The sequence below is a fragment of the Camelina sativa genome, chromosome 7 (assembly GCF_000633955.1).
Source record: "Camelina sativa cultivar DH55 chromosome 7, Cs, whole genome shotgun sequence".
Taxonomy (NCBI): domain Eukaryota; kingdom Viridiplantae; phylum Streptophyta; class Magnoliopsida; order Brassicales; family Brassicaceae; genus Camelina; species Camelina sativa.
In genome coordinates this window covers 32578598-32597666 of record NC_025691.1, presented here as the reverse complement: position 1 = coordinate 32597666, position 19069 = coordinate 32578598, and the positions used below count along the sequence as shown (strand labels likewise).

The following is a 19069-nucleotide window of genomic DNA, read 5'->3' as shown; positions in this document are numbered from 1 at the left end:
TTTTTAACATTCATCATTGTTACATTTTATCTAATTAGTTATGTTTGCTCCCATTTTGATTGACCCACTCACACCAAACTTTCACCAATTCTTTCATGATAATGTGTTAAGTGTATAACAAGCATTGCTTTTAGTCACAAAAAAAAAAAAAATTATTGCTCTAAGGGAAGACTTGATTTCAAACAGGCTTGCTTGAGGATCTTGGCACTGCACCGCCTGGAGCGATAGTGGTCTTGCAAGCTTGTGGACATAACCCCACAGGAGTTGACCCAACATTCGAAAAATGGGAACAGATTAGGCAAATAGTGAGATCTAAAGGCTTGTTACCCTTCTTTGATTGTGCATATCAGGTAAAGTCATATGTTTGTTGTGCTAGTTGTGATTTTTTTCTTAAGAAGTGTCATTTTCTCATCTTAATCCGAGGTAAAAAAAAACGCAACATGATTCATTTGTTTTCTCTCTAAACTTTTCAGGGCTTTGCTAGTGGTAGCCTTGACTCAGATGCACAAGCGGTTCGTATGTTTGTTGCTGATGGAGGTGAATGTTTGATAGCTCAAAGTTATGCCAAAAATATGGGTCTCTATAGCGAGCGTATTGGCGCTCTTAACATTGTAAGAAACTAAGATTTTCAGTTTCATCGTCGCTAAGTTTTTTGCATTTTGCATTTCGATATTGTGCAGGAGAATTTGCCATTTACATTTGCCAAAAGAAAAGTAATCAATTTTTTTTTGAAGAATGTTATATATTAGAAAAATGTGGATATTGTTTTTGAATTTTTTTTACACCCAAACATAGATACTTAGTTTGAAACAAGGGCAGACCATATAATCATTGTGGTCTAATAATTGTGAAGGTATGCGAATCAGAACATGTGGCTAGGAAAGTTGAAAGCCAAGTGATACTCATCGTGAGGTCAATGTATCTCTGCCCACCTACCCATGGAGCATCCATTGTTACCACAATTCTTAAAAACAGGTAATGGTCATACATGCAGATACGAAGGAGTTAGAATCATTCTTGATGTGTTGAAATACTTAATTAACTTTATTTGAGTTTCGTTACGTTTACTTGTGCGGAATCATGCATAATAGATTTTGATTGTATTGAAAGTTTCTGTACATACGTTTTGGCAGTGATATGTACAACGACTGGACCATTGAGCTGAAAGGAATGGCTGACCGCATAATTAGCATGCGTCAACAGTTATATGAAGCCATACAAGCTAGAGGTTTGGTTTAATGTATTTTTGTTCCTTCACTTTTTTTTTTGTTAATCTTCTCTCAGATTTAAATCATTCATAAGTTTTGCTCAGGTACACCTGGCGATTGGAGTCACATTGTTAAACATATTGGAATGTTTACTTTTACCGGATTGAACGAGGAGCAAGTTCGCTTGATGGCCAAAGAATATCACATTTACATGACTTATGATGGGTAAGGGAACTATAAAATATATATATGTAGTCTTTTCAAAGGATTACAGTACTAGTTAATACTCCCTCTGTTTCACAAAGAGTGTCATTCTCACACATTTCACACAAATTAAGAAAAGTTTGAATTATACATGTTTGCCCCTATTTAATAAGTGGTTAATGGTTTATATTCAATGAAAAAAACTTTGGGTTTAGGGATAAAAAAGAAAATATAGCATTAAAAACACATTGGAAATATAGAATGACACTCTTTATGTAACAGAAAATTTTCTCTAAAATGACACTCTTTGTGAAACAGATGGAGTACTTAAGATGATTGTTAGGAACAATTAGATACATTTAGGCCTTCTGTCATTCATTTTACTAAGTACTAAATAGAAGAGCCATTTTGTTATCATTTACTTGATAGTTGTAGAACTGTAAGAAACCTATATATATATAAGGATAGGGATGAACGTATGAACGGAATTAAAATGAAAATTTCTTTTGCAACTTTGTAAAGGAATATTTTGCTCATTTGTTATTCAAATTTTCAAAGAAAGATAATTCTTTTTCCATTTATATATGTTCTTTGTAAATGCTTGAAAAGTATTGTAGTTTTGTCTTCTAGTCTTAGTGAAGGTTACATGACCACTATTTTAAAGTCCCAAATGGGAATGACTTGAAGCATTTAAGACCGTTGTTAGGCCATTCCCTCCTATCATAAATTAAAAGTTATTTATTTTGTCTATTTTCATGAAAATAAAACTTAGCTTCAAAATGAAAATTTTTGTATTTGCAGGAGGATAAGCATGGCAAGTCTAAGTTCGAACACAGTGCCTCAACTCGCTGATGCTATGCATGCTGTTATTACTCGCTTCATCTAAACTTTGTGCTCTCTCTGTTCTTTGTTGTCAAACCGACCAAAATGAGGATTGTGACCTTTGAAACCAACAAAGTTTCTTTTATTTTGTTTTCATTTTCATGTTATATGAATAAAATCCAATATTACACATATACAACAAACCCAGCTTGTAAAACTCATAAATCATACTCAAATATACAAAATACAAATGATAGAGTTCCGGTTAAGACCGGTATACGAACATGGGACTCAATGATGAATCAGATAATAATACATAACACGTGAACCAAAAATACTTATCATTAAATAAGTTAAACCAAAAGCAAACAAATGTCGAGAATTATTGAGAAATAATAAACCGGGTTAAACAATCTGAAAACTGGGTAAATCCGGTTTAAAGATTTCAGAAGAAGATGGATGAGATCAACGACAAGCTCACGGTGGTGACTACTCCATAACCGGCGAGCTTGTTTCCGGCTCCGGCGTCATTCTTGGTATTATTATTTCCTGCTGAAAAATTAGAAATCCACATAAGACAAATCATCAATTATACAAATTATTACTTTAAAAAAAATATATTATAGATAAATATAAAAATTAGTCTGACATGTTTTTAGTGGTTTTGTTTTGTCTGATTTATAATACAAGTCAAATATTCGAGACACAAGTAAAAGCTGGCATTCACACTCTGTTTATGTTTGTTTAAAAAAAAACAAAAAAAAACAAAAAAAAACAGAGAAATCTGGGAAAATTAAAATCAATTGAATTGTATGACTTGACTAATCAACATTTGATTTGGTTAATAAATTCCAAACAAATCACAATCAAATAATTCAATTAATACACAATCAAGTCGATAAAAAGCTACTTGGAATTTTAATTTCAAAATAATTGAAAAAAATATAAGAAAAGTAATTGCAAGGAGTAGGTGAAGTGTTTTGTTCATACCTGGAGGAGGTAAAGAAGCTTTTGGCGATGGAGCTCCTTTAGCTGAGAAAATTAAACAAAAACATGATTATCAAATTGTAAATCTCAAACGAGAAAGATCTACCAAGAAGATATTAACACTAAGTCAAAACTACGGCAATATTTCCTAATCACATTAATCAGAATCCACAGATCCATTTCATAAAAATCAGAGAAACCAATACATGTACCCTAATGGTTTATGCTATAGTGTTGTGTTACTGTGTTACCACTCGGATCTAAACCAGCATAATGCATGTTGTTGACAAAAAAAAAAAGAAACAATAGGAAGATCTGAGGAAAATAGAATTGACTACCGTTACAAGCGGAGAGATTAGTTTTGACATCGCAACGGTTGCTGAGACCAAGAGCTTGATCAGTGCTGACATTGAAATTAGCGAGCAGACCAGGAGTTGTGTAGATGGTACAGAGACAGCTAAGTTCTTTCTCCACAGCTTCTTTGATCGAGTCGCAACAAACCTTGGACGGCTTCGTTGTTACGTTCAAGAAGTTGAAGCAAGGGACTAGCTTGCTCACACACTCAGTCTGTGCTTCTACAGCCGGTACCGAAACCAAAGCCATCACCGTCATCGCCGCCGCAAAGATCATCATCACCTTCATCATTTCTTCTTTTACCTCTCTCGCTCTCTCTCTCTCTCTGAGCTTTTTTTTTTTGGTCTTTTGGGGGTTACTTGTGAGTTTTGGTTTTGCTTTTGTTTTTGGTTATAAATATTTATAAACTTTGCTGAAGGGAACCTTTCGCATTTTACTTTACTTTAATACTATAATAATAATTCAACAAATGAGTCTTGTTTCTTTTTCTTGATAATACAATACTTCAACGAGAAGATTGAAGACTTTTTTTTTAAGTAGTGCAATAAATCTTATTGAAAATGATGTTTACACTTAATTGTCATCTTATCTAAAATCTCTAGATTCTAGGATGAGTCAGTCACGTCTCATTTTTATTGCCAGAATTTTCTTCAATTTATATAGCCTAATAGCCTATATACTATATGCTAATATATGTATTCTATCTACCAAAAATCAGTAAAATATTTGTTAAATTTTCTTGTAGCCAGTACGACTAGGTCAACCTGATATGCTTGCGAAGAATAATTTAGTTGTTGTTTTGTTGTTCAAAACAAAACATAATCTATAAAAGTCTAGATCTCATCTAACCATATGGTTAAACCAGCTCATTCCAGTTCTGTCGGACTGGTTCTGTATTTGTTATTTTATTCAACATTCTAAAATCCGTGAATAACTAATATGGGCTACGGAAAGGCCTTACAATGTTTGGGTTAATTGGGCCTATCGAAATATCTGACGCGTGGAGGGATTAAGATCGTAAGATCGAAACATTTCAACGGTTACGATCTGATAAACCGTCTCTAAGCACTTGTAAATTCAACGGTCACAAACAGTCCCGCCATCAAAACAACAGATAAGAGAAAGCTAAAGAGATAACATAAGCTAAGCAAGAAGAGTAGAGAGAGAGAGCTCACTCCCAAAGAAAATAATCTAATGGCTACGCTTTCGTTCGGAATCGCCGCCGCGGCCGCAACCACCGTCCGTACAATTCCGAAGTTTAATTCACGGAGGAGCAAAATCTCATGCGAATGGGTAAAAGATTTGATTTTTTTTTTTTTTGGGGAGATTGATTTCATGAAAAAGTTGATTTTTTTTGTTTGTTTGATTGGTTCGAAAGGAAGGATCCGAAAGGTGTGTTAGGTCCAGCACAAACTGGTCATATAGCTCGTCTTGAGTTTAAGCGTCGGCTAGAGAGAGATTCAGAAGCGAGAGAAGCGTTTCAGAAACAACTTCGTGAGGAGAAAGAGCGTCGTCAAGCTCTTAGACAAGTACCCCCCAAAAAAAAAAAAAAAAATTATTTGTTGCAATTATACTGATTTATGGTTTTGGTTGTTCATTGATTTGGGGTTGTTTTTTGGGGGGGGTTTTGTTAGTCTAGAGTTTTACCAGATACTGCGGCGGAGTTGATTGAGTACTTTCTTGATACTGAAGCTCAAGAGATTGAGTACGAGATCGCTAGGCTTCGAGGCAGGTTAGTGAAATTTGATTGTTGCACACTAAGTGTTTGATGTAATTCCCCTGTGAAGATGTTTTGTTGCTTTTAAGTGAATCCGTTTTTCGTCGAAATATTGAAACTTGTGTGATAAAAGTAGCATTTGGGGTGAATGAATAGTTGAATTTGAATGTTAAGTGTTCGACGAATCGTCTATGTGAATATGTTTTGATGCTTTGGTTTTTTTTTTAAGTGAATTCGTTTTCGTTAAAATATTGAAACTTGGGTGAGATAGTAGGGGACTGGAGTTATCACTAGAGTTTGGTATGTTGTACTGTTTAGTAGAAGACACAAACGAGCTCATGGTTACTGTAATATTACAGGTTAAACGACGAATTCTTTGCGCAGATTCGACTTGAAATTGGGCAAATTCGGTTTGCTGTTACAAAGACTGCGGTAAGACCTGAAGCAACATTTTAATCGGTAAGCTGGAGTCGGCCACTTAACGATCTGTTTTTTTTTTGTGTGTGTGGCAAAATCATGTAGGATATTGAAGACAGATTAGTTGAGCTTGAAACACTTCAAAAAGCTTTGGAAGAAGGAATAGGTCTGCGTCGCCCTCTTTTGCGTCATGATTAATTAACTGACTCATTGACTTAATGATATTACGGCTTTTGATTACTAATCTTGTTACTCTTGCAGAGGCTTATGACAAGATGCAAAAGGAGCTTATGACTGCTACAAACAGCTTAACCAAGATCTTAACCTCGACCGATATAAAAACAACTGTATGTGACCTTAACCATAAACTCATAACCACTTTAGAACTTTATGAGATGATTTTGAGACTTTTTTATTTTCATTCTTCTCTTTTGTTGTGTACAGTTGTTGGATATGGTGGAGAAAAACGAAATCAACAGATCTTTGTTGACACTTCTTGACGAAAATATTGCAAATGCATACAGAGGAGACCAGGTTAGTCCCGGTTACTTGTTGAATTGAAAAAAAAGCAAATTGTTCTGGTTTGAATCATTGATTGAAACCTAACCAAAATTCATCAACGTGAAAGTTAAACCGAATTTCATATTAGCCTAGATGCTAGAGAAGTTTGTATGTTGAATTAACCAAACTGAAGCTGAACTAAACCCGGGTTTGTACAATCAAACTGATAACCCAAAGTTTCGGTTAGGTTTGAACGATTTGGGTTCGGTTTTGGATAAACATATAATTTCGGTTTTTGTTCAGACCCGTTTTCCAAAACCCGAGCCCCAAGTAACCTGAACAAAACCAAAAAATAATCGAATGCCAAACCATAAAATTGAGTTCGGATCTTTATTTCTACCAGATTAAAGCTTTTTAAAGTGGTATAAATTCAAATGTTTTTTTTTAATTGCAGAAAGAAGCAGGAGATTACATGGAGAAGATACGTTCTTCGGTGCTAAAGTACTTGACAGTGTAGTAGTATCATACGAGTCTTCGAAAGATTTATTAAGCTTTTGAATGTTTCCTATGATCGGGTACAATGTATTTATATATTTGTTTTGTTGAGTAAAAGTGTATCTGTTTTTTTGCGAATGATGTTTAAGGTCACGTCAGATCTTCCAAGCCATGATAAGTTTAATGGAAAAATATAACCTATAACAAATATAAAAAAATAGTTTTGCTAGTGATATGTAGATCACCATAATGCAATACTGTAAAACATCTTTACTAAAAGCCCTGATTGGTGAAGACTTTTAAGACTTTAAAAACATTTAAAAGTTTTCTAAACATTTTATTTACCAATCATACTTTTATGATTTTTCTATTTTTTAAAGTTTCAACAGCCACTTTAATTTTTTTCTTCTTTATTTTTCTTCTTTTTTTTAAGTTCAAAATGACCTTTTAAAACTAACAATTTTTTAAAAAATTTTTTTTTATTCCTCTATCATAATTAAAAACTCTCTATAAATATATATATTTTTGCACAAACTTTTTTTTTACAGATTAATTATCAGCATTTTTTTCTCTTTCTTCTCACATCCACTTCTCTTCACAAATTTCTTATTTTTATCATCACTTTTATATTTTTTTACAATATTGTTATTTATAAAATTATAGTCACAACTTTTAAAATTTTTTATTTAACAATCAGATTTTAACAATTAAAGTAGTTACAACCAAAGTCTCTGCAGCTAAATTTTATACAGTTAAAATCTCTACAGCCTCAAATAACAGTTGTTACCAATCAGAGCCTAAGTCTAGAAATTTATCTTAGTAAGCTTTTTTTTTTGAATATAATGTTAAATTAAATTCAAGAAAAATAAACGTTTTTACAATGCATAAGCAGAGTCGTTTGTTTGTTAAACTGTTCCTAAAACTAGGATGTTACAGTCTTAGTAGAATCTTGCAGCAAACCATGTTTGAATGGTATCACACCCATCCTTCCCGATCGTGCTTAAACGGTTGCGAACAGATTTGTTGATCAACTTCACAAGATTCTCTGCCGTAGATGAGGGGTCACCATGGCGCCTAGCGTTTCTCTCCCTCCAAATAGAATGCAGGGTATTCTGATGATAAGTGTGAGCAATAAGAAATCTCTTTGTCTTGTCAAGCTCATTCCCGTCCACCAGAGCCACGATTTCTCTCCAATTTGCAGTGTATTTGTTCAAGAGCAGTCCCATTGTGAGCTCCTCCCACACCTTTTGAGAAAAAGGACATTGAAAAAACAGGTGATCACTTGTTTCCATGGGATGGTTGCAGAAATTGCAGGAAGGGTTGATAGTAAGCTTTTTCTTCATTCATTGCATGTCTGTTTAGTATGGGGCCAAAGTTGGCTGTAACCATCAAATCTCTTTTATTCGTAATAAATGAAATAAACAATCCTTTATAAAGCTATGCTGTAGAAATAAGAAAGGCATGAACAAGTATGCATGGGATGATGGGAACCTACAAAGAGCAGAATAATTAAAGAAGAAAAAAAAAGAGGTGACATTTATGAAATTAGTAACTATTGGTTCCAACTTCCAAGCATGGCCCTTCGTAGTTATCTTCGATTCCTAGAATTTATTTTCCACTATGACATAATTGTCCTAATTATTATCTTCACATGCATATGTTTTTTGGTTATCTTTTGTGCTATACATACAGAGTAAAAGACTAGTTATAAACTTAAAATATAGTTAAAAAAAAACTTAAAATATAGTGGAATCAAAATGACTCAAGAAATAAAGAATCATGCCCACTACTTGTCTGTAGTCTCCTTTTGGTTACCGACGACGTACGGTTTTGGACTAGATTCTTTTTCTTTTTATCGTCGTTTACGAGTAGATTCACGTGAGTGTTTATTTTTTTGTTAAGTTAACCATAAATCATAATGTAATTTTTTTTACAAGTGCGGATTCATATGTAACTGATGTAGATGAGTTTTCAGGTGTTCAATAACGTACTGCACATATGACATATTTGTCATGCATGGATATGTGAATTTCTTCTTAATTTCGTTTTATTTGATGTTTGGGTGCATGTGTCAAAATGCTCCATATGTTTGATTTTTTACTTGGATCGGGTTTAATTCGGATTGTCCTTTGTTATATACGTTTACCGAAAATGAATTTATACCAAATTACATTATTTGGTGTTTTGTATCAATTTGTATAATGATTTCTAGATTTTTTAATATATTTGTTTTAGTTATATGTTAATAATATTTGTAAACTAATTTTTTAATGTAATTTATAAGTTTTATGGCCCCATTCTCATAAATAGAAAGGCTAAGGGAACATTCCTATGTTTTATGAAGTAGCATTTCATAATCTTTATTTTTCACATCACATTTTTAATAACCTTATTTAAATACTAACAAATAAAACTATTTGAAATTAAATATTAATCTAATTAAATCTTAAACAAAAGAAAATATAATTCAGATAGTATAGAGAACGATTTCGTTACTATTTTACTCATTTACATAGGCATCATTCAGATAGTTTGTTCTATCGAAGGAATTGTCATTTCTAATGAGTTTTCATTTCATGATGGCAGTCAAAAAAATGATAGTAACACAGTACTGTTCATGTTGACCAGAGACAAATCAGTACTAAGTTTTAGGTAAATATCTTATTCAACTTCCCTGATTATTCGGATCAACGGTCATCCGTTAACGTAAAATTAAATAGTAACCACAATAATACGTACGCATGAGACCATTGTCGTGTATATCCATTATGATCTGGATAAGCATCTCAAATGAACACAATAATGCATTGGGGGAAAAAGTAACTAATTAAATAGAAAAGTTGCAATTGCAATTTAGAAATAAACTCTAAACTATTGTCAATTTAACTTATGGCATGTGGATATGTGTTGATCGACGGATGACTCATCTTGAAAACTATACTCTGCACATTAACACATGTAACTACTTTTTTTTAAAGGATCACCATATAGAGCTAGATTTTGTCAGTGAGATTTTAGCCAAAGTGATTGATGAGCTATCTATATTATAGTATATAAAAAGATTTCTATGTTTGCCTAAAAAAAAAAAGATTTATATGCAAAAACAGAGTCTACACTTTGACCTAAATTAAAACCCTATATAAACAGCACCCTCTTGTACACTTCCTCTTCATTAGACAAGAAAAAAACAACCAACCAAACAAAAAGCTAGAGAGAAAAAGACATCATGGAGCCTAAAAATACAATCTTTCTAGTTCTACTTCTATCAATAACCATTCTTCAATCTTCATCCGCAAACCCAAGCCAGTCAGAACCAGACCGGTTCATTGTGTCTTCATGCCAAACCACCCGATATCCATCACTATGCGTACATACACTCTCTGCTTACGCCACCAAGATCCGCCATAACAACGACCAAGATCTCGCCCAAACCGCTCTCACAATCAGTTTAGCTCGAGCCAAATCCGTTTCTATCTTCGTCGCCAAACTAACTAAAGAGTACGCTTTTTCTAACATTTTATTTTATTTTTTTTCAACTAGATCGGTACTCTGTGGTTGCAGCCCATACCGGAGTGTAAGAGTTTACAAAAGTTCCTCTCTAACATTTTCTTCTTCTGTATATATAGGACACCAAGATTTAAACGTAGAGAATATTTAGCAATCAAAGATTGCATCGAAGTGCTAGGCAATAGCGTGGACCGGTTAGCTCAATCGGTTAAAGAACTGGGTCGAGCTGGCCATGCTGTGGCTAGTGAGGACTTCATGTGGAAGATGAGTAATGTTCAGACATGGGTCAGTGCCGCTTTGACAGACGAGACAACGTGTCTAGATGGATTCTCGGATCGTGCCATGGGAGGCAAATTGAAGAGGCTAATTCGGTTTAAGGTGGTTCACGTGGCTCAGGTCACTAGCAATGCTCTCGCTTTGGTGAATCAGTTTGCAGAGAAACGAAGTGTGAAGCTTCCCTAAATGGAGTTTGTGTTTCTTAAAATGTCAAAATTTTGGTTTGTATGTGAAAGTTTGAAACTAAACTTCAAGTTGTATAAATTGTGATCTCTTTTTTTTTTTTTGTCGGTCGGAAAAGAAAACTAGAGATTGTGTAACAATCTTTGTTGCGTTCTGTATAATATTTTATTTTAAGATAAAAGATGATATAATTGTACGTTTTTTTTTGGGTGTAAATTATAGATATACTTCATGTTGGCGTATGCTAACTTCTGCGTAAAGATATTACTGACTCGTATTAAATGCAGTTTTTGAGATTTGAAGTAACCTCAAATATTTTGGAATTTTATTTTGCTACGTCTAGACATTGGTGTAAGGGTGTCGTTAAATGAGTCCACTTCTTCTGAACTTTTTTATAGTACACAACTAAAATTTCAAATTTGTTTATGTAAATCTTATTGTAATTACTAAGAACGGTTCAGATACTTTATTTATCTTCTACTAGTAATTTATAATAAGTTCATATAACATGTCTTCTACTTACATATTTGCCATATAAAAAGTCCTTTTTTTGTTTAAGCAAAAGTCCTTTTTTGTGTGTGTGTGCAAAAGTCCTTTTTCTTATGTAACGAATAAACAGAGATAATAATACAAAAATAGGAGAGAACGTTGGGAGACAAGATTTGTCCAGAGACAAAAGTCTTGATTTGTTTCTAGTGATTCAGGAAAAAATTAACGTATTATAGACTACTAGTACATAATAATTTGAAAACAACCTTAATTAAATAATATTGAGATCAAATAATTATGATATAAACTCTTTTAAAAAAATAAGCCAATGATACACATCTTAACACTAACAGCTGTATAGTTGTCACATGAACTGTAATATATGATGACACAGAGTTGAACTACTCACCCAACATTTTCAATTCAAAAATGTATCATTGATTCGACAATATTATTAGATAGTACTCTTTTCGTTTTATGATTTTTTTTTAAAGAAAATAACCCTCTCAAAAAAATTTCTCTCCCAATAAATTTCCAAATTATAATTGAATCGGTACTTTTTTATAACAAAATAATTAACAGTTATTAGTCTTATTAGTGTCTGTCTTTTAGCGAATTATTTTTAAATTTTTTGTTCATGTGCTCGACAATGACCAACGTCGACCCATAAGGACAGGACAAGATTTTTCAACGACAACTACCAAATTTTGTGATATGCGAAATTAAAATAAATCAAATACGAACTTTTGTTCCCGTAATTGACGGTTTGAAAGACGCAAAATATAAGACGAAGGGGAAACAGTATTTGACAGACATAAAAGACGATACATATTCTAATGTTTTTGAAAAAGACGTTACGCATTTACTTGAACTATTATTCTACATTTTGTTCCTAATAATCTTAAAGTTCTATAAAAAAAAAAATATGTATAAAAAAAGGTCAAGTTCCTCTCGTTCATTTTTATATACCACGTTAATGTAGCCACTAGCCAGGTCTCATACTCTCAATGGGCCTGCATGGGCTATTTATGTTGTGAGATATAATTATGACTAAAACTGAGTTCGTCTAGATTTTGTTGTTAGTCGCAACCGATGATTTCATGAATCGATCGGAACTAGCATATGCCAATAGGCGATCGTAGATCGGGATATAAGTAATTTCATTACCTTTTTGGTTAAACACAAATTGTGATATCAAGTTTTTGATCATCCACAACATTCGTCAAGATTGCATATATTAAAAAAAATTAATTAGTCAAACATTATATTTTCTTTGTGATGTACCATAATCTACCATTTCGCACTATTTACTACTCCGTTAGTAGCTCATTTCATCATCATTTTATTCTTAAACTTTTATTTTAAATTTAAAAAATAAAAATATTGTATGAAACGAACTTTTTTATAGTTTATATATATTCCATTTAATATTTTAATAGAACTTTATTTAGGTTAAAATTAGTTCATAATAAAAAGAATATAAAATAAACTAAAGTCCAAATATCATCAAGACTTTTGTAAAAGGCATAATAATTTCTTAAAAATATTATCTTAATCTGCATGCGAAACTGCTAAAGGATATTTCTATCCAGATGAAAGTAACAACAGTTATAGTGGGTTTAAAATTGGGGAGATTGATCATATAAAACATACAAATGTAAAAGTTTTTACTATGATATAACTTAAGGGATCAAATGCTCTCTTTATCTTTTGGAAAAAATAAAAGGAGATTCGTTTTAGCTTTTGTTTCATTAAGATTGAGTATGTGACGGCTAAGTGCCGACAAAAGATATATCTAGAGATCATGTTCGAAAGCTAACGCGAAAAGCAGACCTAAAAGATAAAAAGATAGGAACGATATTGTCCAAATATAACCTGAGACGATGGTGCCAAATTTTTAGTTGATTAGTTTTGGGTTATTGGAATGATATGATTTCATGTTTGATAATACGATATGCTGTTTAGAATTTGGATCATCATCGATCAAAGTATAGTTCAAACATGAATACGTTTTATGAATTTTCTAGTGTAAGTTTCGAAAGGCAATAAAATCTAGTTTGTTACGGTGTTTGATCGATTCTTGTGTGTACAAATCCATCTGATAAATTCACATTGCAAAATAAAAAGATTATAAAAGGAATTTAAAGTATTTAAGCTGTAACTTGGGATTTGGTTAAACCTATACAACGGAATCTTATGATGATATTAGACTAATATGATAATAAGATTTAGTATACCTTTTACCAATAGAAAAGTATGCTTGCAATAGCGATTTATGATGTTAACTCTTTTGGCCATCGGTTACAGGAAAAAAAAATATTTTGGCCATCGTTAATTACGTCTACGAAACATTTAACTCATTATGGAAACGAATGTAACAGATTCATTATTATGAATATGACTGTGCACTTGTGATTCTAATTTGGCGTCTATTATAAGAATAATCAACTATATATAGACTCCTTAATTCATATGTACTTGTAATAGGTGATTGTAACATGCGTGCAGCTGCGCAAGCAACACTTTAACATAAACGAGCTTTGATTGATCACATTGTGGAATAACGTAACTGAACGAAATAGTGAAATTTCTAAGCAAAACAATTTTTTTTTTTTAAAAAATAACAAAATATCTTAATTAATCATTTAGTTTGATATATTAACGCGAATTACCAACTAAAATCGTTACAACTAAAAACCGTAACAATAATTAATAAGAGAATAATTATAGATTTCTAACTAAAAACCAGTTTGACTATGAGTCAAAAGTGGCTATGTGTTTTGTATACTAATCTAACTCTTTCGCATTTCTGATATAGGACTCTAACACGTTAATTTTTTATCGAGATAATGGTTTTATTTATTTATTCATCTCGGATCGAATATCTTGTTTTTTTTTGGTTTGGAACATATTTGCAAGTGACGTAGCTAGTTCAAAGCATGCAGACAAGGGCATGTAGTAAAGGCAAATGGCAAAAATATGAGATAGGCATTCAAATGATCACTATCTTTGAATAGCGTCTATCAAAAAAAGAAAGAGTGGTCACATAATATCTTTACTTCTTTGAGACAAACAAGTCTAGTAGGTAAAATAATTGCTATAAGAAGCATGGGCTAGCAAAAATTGTTATGAATGAGAGCAATGGCTTCATTTGCTTATGCTAAAGAATATCGGTCTAAAAATCAAAATTCTAATACAACACGTCAAGTTGTCAACACTACGTACGTACGTATATGTGAAAATGATCATGATATTACGTTTTTGAAACCGTAGTACAATGTAAAAACAAAATGTAACTGGAAAACCATTAAATATGTATAGATGTTTTACATAATTTTTTGCGAAGCCTAGTCTCTTCATAATTTTATAAGCGGAAAAAATATGATGAAAAATACATGCATTATTGACGCTATTTGTACAATAAAATAAATCCAATTCCATTAGAGAAATAAATATTAAAAACGTATCAACACTGAGAAATCACTTATGAACTAATAACTCTATAGTCTAAATTAATTTCGGTTTGTAATCTCAAGATTGCTCTTCAAAAAACAAAACAAAAAAAAAGTTCCACATTTATAAAAATTAGGTCTAAAACGTTTCCGAATAAATTATAAGAATCTAGAGTATTCATTATATGATCATTAGAAGCGAATAACTACGGTGGTCACTCATTTATTTAATTTCAAAGCTTTGATTTACTGGTGATATATATGAGCTTCAATAAACTGGGAATTATATCGCTGGACGAAACTGTATAGTTGGACTAATTAATTCATACAAATACAGGTTTAGGAAAACAAAATTCTACAATGTCAAGCTTCTTTTACAAAACCTATATGAAAATCAAATAGCTAACTATTACAGCTAATAAAGAAGCAATATAAGATAACTAATGAGTATTGTAAAGAAGCAATATCTCAATATGTCTTTTCTTAATTGTAAAGAAGCAAATATAGGAAAACTAATGAGTATGGATGGACTATAAAGTTCCTAGTAGAATTTTAAATTAAATAATTCACTAATTTAATTATTTCACGGAAGTATTCATAAAACATATGACACAAATATTAAAATCTATGTGTGAAAAAAATATATTTAACAACCATTTATGTACATGTAAATAAAATTTATTAATTTATAGATTATTTATAATCAATTACAGTTTTCTTCCATACTTTGGGAATATGGGAATCCATACTCTTTGGTTTTTAAGATAAGAAAAATCGAACTCTTTTTTTCGTCGTTTATGAATAAAATAAGATATTTGATAGTATATGTGACAAATCCATAATACGTTAAACTATTTGAGCCAGATAATTGGTAAGCCTTCCCACCAAAAAACCTCAGCTCCAATCAAATAAGTTATTAGATATTAATAGACTCAACTAATTTTCTTTTCACAAGTTTCTTTTTATATCACATGTTCTATATATATACATAAACACGCACATGAACATAATTAGTTCACTTTAGCCATTTCTCTTTAAAAAAGGGAATCGACGATCCGAAAAAAGAAAGTACAAAATAAAGATGAAACTCTTATCTCAACCCCAAATCCTTCTTCTCTCCATAGCCATTCTTCTCTTCATCACATCATCATCATCATCATCATCATCATTATCACCATCACCATCACCATCACCATCATCATCATTACCATCATCATCACCATCATCACGATCACCACTATTATCGCCATCATCATTACCATCACCATCATTATCACCAGCATCACCACAACCATCATCACCATCATCATCATCACCACCATCATCATCTTTATCAAGACATTTAAATCAAACCAACTTAGATTACATAAAAACTTCATGCAACCACACACTCTACAAAACCCTTTGCTACATCTCTCTATCTCCTTACGCCTCAAAAATCATTTCCAACCCTCAAAACCTCGCCATCATCGCCCTTAATCTCACCCTCACCTCAGCCAAGTCCACCTCTAAATTCATCAAAAACGTTTCTCATGGAGGTGGTCTAACAGGTTTGGAAGCAGTTGCTGTTGCTGACTGTGTGGAAGAGATTGGCGACTCGGTGATTTCACTTCAAGATTCGATAAGAGAGTTGGACTCGATCAACCATAAAGATAGTCGGAAGTTTGAGATGGTTATGTCAGATGTTCAGACATGGGTTAGTGCTGCTCTCACGGATGATGATACATGTATGGATGGTTTCAGGAGAATCAAAACGGTCGTGAAAGATTTGGTTCGGCAACATGTTGTTAAGGTTGCTCGGCTGACCAGCAACGCACTCGCTCTCATTAATATGTACGCCTCCACGCAAGAAAACTTATCATAGTCAAATTTTCATATACAAAAATAAAAAATTGTTTTATACTTTCATTACAAAAAAAAAAAAAAAAAGCTTATGATTGTATGTGTACTTTAGGTATTGTGATTTTTTAATTTCTGTGTATAAAAAAATTGTATGTGAAGATTTTGTATTATTTTGACGGTGGTGGACAAGTTCAAGTGTTCAACCCCTTTGTTGGGCTCAAATTACGGCAAGAAAATATCGTATTAGTAAGATTCGTTAGTATAATTTACTCAATTCGAATAGAGATTAATCATGATCTGTCTTGTTAAGCAAAACCTAGTTATATACTTGTATTGTACCTTTGTTAATTCTGTTCTGTCACATATTACATATGATTCATAACCTTTGTTTTTGTTTTCACTGTTTGTTTTGTACTCAACTATAAGACTGGTAGTGAAAGAGTAATTTTGGTTAGGAGGAAAAATCATAAATGAAACACGTACGAGCTACATTTGAGAATGTCCTAGACTAGCCAGCTTTTCTCCTACTCAAGTTATTATTATTTGTGTCACTTATTAAACACCTACCAACAAGCATATTGATCCATTAATATGTTTGTTGTATATCGCCAATCAATTCAAGTTATGTGTTCTTCCTTCAACCTCTTGTTAAGTTTGCTTACTAGTCTACTACTAGTAGTACTAGTTTGTGGTTTTAAAGGAATCAAATTGGACTGAAACTGCCGTGAACACCCCCCATGCTTTTTTGTGGTTCCGGTTCGAATCAACTTGTTTTGCCAAAACAATTTAGACGGTGACGTGTCTCTCTCCTTATCCATTTGGACCAATTAAATAAAACCATCAGAAAATTTATAGACCATATAATTTTTATTTTTTTAAACCAACGGTTCAGAAACAAACCACGCCAAGCCCAAAAGGCTTCGTTATCCCCAAGCCAGACGAGAGAGGTTACCAAGTGATACGTTTAGCCAAAGAGTGACCAAGAGGAAGAGGAAGAAGAAGAAGAAGAAAGGAGCGATTTTGATAAACAAAAATGGCGGCGGATGCTCTGAGGATTTCGAGTTCTAGTTCCGGTTCGTTGGTTTGTAATCTTAATGGGTCACAGAGACGGCCTGTTCTTCTTCCTCTGTCTCATCGTGCTACGTTTCTGGGTCTTCCTCCTAAAGCATCATCTTCTTCGATTTCTTCTTCAATTCCTCTGTTTCTGAGCACTTCTCGTATTGGGCTTGGTTCTTCCAAGCTTTCACAAAGGAAAAAACAATTCTCAGTCTTTGCTGCAGCCGAAGGTTTGTGTCACATAACTCTTTTACAAAAGCTTCCATCTTTTTTCCTACTGAATTCGATTCTTGACTTGAAAGTTTGAAATTTTTACATGCCTTCTAAGTGTTTGTTGAATTGCCTCTGAGAAGTGTTTCCTACTAGTTAAGTTCTGATATTGCTAAATCTTTGAACTTTATGCTGATTTGGCTTCATCGTGTGTGTTATATAGCAGAGACGAAGCGCGCTGTGCCGCTTAAAGATTACAGAAACATTGGTATTATGGCTCACATAGACGCTGGGAAGACCACAACTACAGAGAGGATTCTTTACTACACAGGAAGAAACTACAAAATCGGTGAAGTGCATGAAGGGACAGCTACTATGGACTGGATGGAACAAGAGCAAGAAAGAGGAATCACCATTACTTCAGCTGCAACCACAACGTTTTGGAACAAACACAGGATCAACATTATTGATACACCGGGTCACGTTGATTTCACTCTTGAAGTCGAACGTGCTCTTAGAGTTCTCGATGGAGCTATATGCTTGTTCGATAGTGTTGCTGGTGTCGAGCCTCAGTCCGAGACTGTGTGGAGACAAGCTGATAAATACGGTGTGCCTAGGATTTGCTTTGTCAACAAAATGGACCGTCTTGGAGCTAACTTTTTCAGGACGAGGGATATGATTGTGACTAATTTGGGTGCTAAGCCGTTGGTGCTTCAGATACCTATTGGTGCTGAAGATGTCTTTAAAGGTGTTGTTGATCTTGTGAGGATGAAAGCTATAGTTTGGTCAGGAGAAGAGCTTGGTGCCAAATTCAACTACGAGGATATTCCAGCTGATCTTGAGGATTTTGCTCAAGAGTATCGGGCGGCGATGATGGAATTGATTGTTGATTTGGATGATGAGGTCATGGAGAACTATTTAGAAGGAGTTGAGCCTGACGAGGCCACAGTGAAGAGATTGGTTAGAAAAGGAACCATCACTGGCAAGTTTGTGCCTGTTCTGTGTGGTTCAGCCTTTAAGAACAAAGGAGTACAGCCGTTACTTGATGCTGTGATTGATTATTTGCCTTCGCCGGTTGAAGTGCCACCGATGAATGGAACAGATCCTGAGAACCCGGAGATTACCATCATAAGAAAACCAGATGATGACGAGCCATTCGCTGGTTTAGCATTCAAGATCATGAGTGATCCTTTTGTGGGTTCTCTTACATTTGTGAGGGTTTACTCAGGGAAACTCTCAGCTGGTTCTTACGTGCTGAATGCTAACAAAGGAAAGAAGGAGAGAATCGGAAGACTCTTGGAAATGCATGCAAACAGCAGAGAAGATGTTAAAGTGGCTTTAACTGGTGA

General features: G+C 33.3%; 6 protein-coding genes across 9 annotated transcripts in view; 5 read left to right on the top strand and 1 right to left on the bottom strand.

Annotated features, from left to right (window-relative positions):
• Positions 1 to 2390, top strand: part of LOC104703889 (aspartate aminotransferase, cytoplasmic isozyme 2-like) — a 4072-nt gene extending 1682 nt beyond the window's left edge. The window contains exons 7-12 of the mRNA XM_010419977.2: positions 187 to 350; positions 474 to 611; positions 854 to 975; positions 1134 to 1228; positions 1313 to 1433; positions 2214 to 2390. Of these exons, the coding sequence (XP_010418279.1) occupies positions 187 to 350; positions 474 to 611; positions 854 to 975; positions 1134 to 1228; positions 1313 to 1433; positions 2214 to 2298 (725 nt within the window). The 3' untranslated portion in view covers positions 2299 to 2390. The remainder of the gene's footprint in view (positions 1 to 186; positions 351 to 473; positions 612 to 853; positions 976 to 1133; positions 1229 to 1312; positions 1434 to 2213) is intronic.
• Positions 2399 to 3952, bottom strand: LOC104703888 (lipid transfer-like protein VAS). 2 transcript variants are annotated; one of them, XM_010419975.2, is made up of 3 exons: positions 3560 to 3952; positions 3225 to 3266; positions 2399 to 2786 (listed from the first exon to the last, which is right to left on the bottom strand). In XM_010419975.2, the coding sequence occupies exons 1-3, from the start codon at positions 3864 to 3866 to the stop codon at positions 2680 to 2682; spliced, it is 456 nt and encodes a 151-aa protein (XP_010418277.1). In that variant the 5' UTR covers positions 3867 to 3952; the 3' UTR covers positions 2399 to 2679. The 2 variants fall into 2 exon arrangements, with proteins under 2 accessions (XP_010418277.1, XP_010418278.1); XM_010419976.2 differs by having other exon boundaries at positions 2399 to 2783; positions 3560 to 3947.
• On the top strand, positions 4684 to 6866 carry LOC104703887. The gene is made up of 8 exons (XM_010419974.2): positions 4684 to 4868; positions 4958 to 5104; positions 5210 to 5307; positions 5652 to 5724; positions 5815 to 5875; positions 5971 to 6056; positions 6154 to 6243; positions 6665 to 6866. Exons 1-8 carry the CDS (start codon positions 4770 to 4772, stop codon positions 6725 to 6727), a joined length of 717 nt encoding a protein of 238 aa, XP_010418276.1. The 5' UTR covers positions 4684 to 4769; the 3' UTR covers positions 6728 to 6866.
• LOC104703886 (21 kDa protein-like) lies at positions 9868 to 10873 on the top strand. The gene is made up of 2 exons (XM_010419973.2): positions 9868 to 10203; positions 10332 to 10873. Exons 1-2 carry the CDS (start codon positions 9932 to 9934, stop codon positions 10672 to 10674), a joined length of 615 nt encoding a protein of 204 aa, XP_010418275.1. The 5' UTR covers positions 9868 to 9931; the 3' UTR covers positions 10675 to 10873.
• LOC104703885 (21 kDa protein-like) lies at positions 15605 to 16719 on the top strand. The gene has a single exon (XM_010419972.2). It carries the CDS (start codon positions 15694 to 15696, stop codon positions 16474 to 16476), a length of 783 nt encoding a protein of 260 aa, XP_010418274.1. The 5' UTR covers positions 15605 to 15693; the 3' UTR covers positions 16477 to 16719.
• The window catches only part of LOC104705190 (elongation factor G, chloroplastic), an 8703-nt gene continuing 6965 nt past the window's right edge, over positions 17332 to 19069 (top strand). The window contains exons 1-2 of one of the 3 annotated variants that reach the window (XM_019228115.1): positions 17332 to 17740; positions 17944 to 19065. In XM_019228115.1, coding sequence (XP_019083660.1) covers positions 17488 to 17740; positions 17944 to 19065 — 1375 coding nt within the window. In that variant the 5' untranslated portion in view covers positions 17332 to 17487. The remainder of the gene's footprint in view (positions 17741 to 17943; positions 19066 to 19069) is intronic. The other 2 variants (XM_019228117.1, XM_019228116.1) reach the window with 2 other exon arrangements.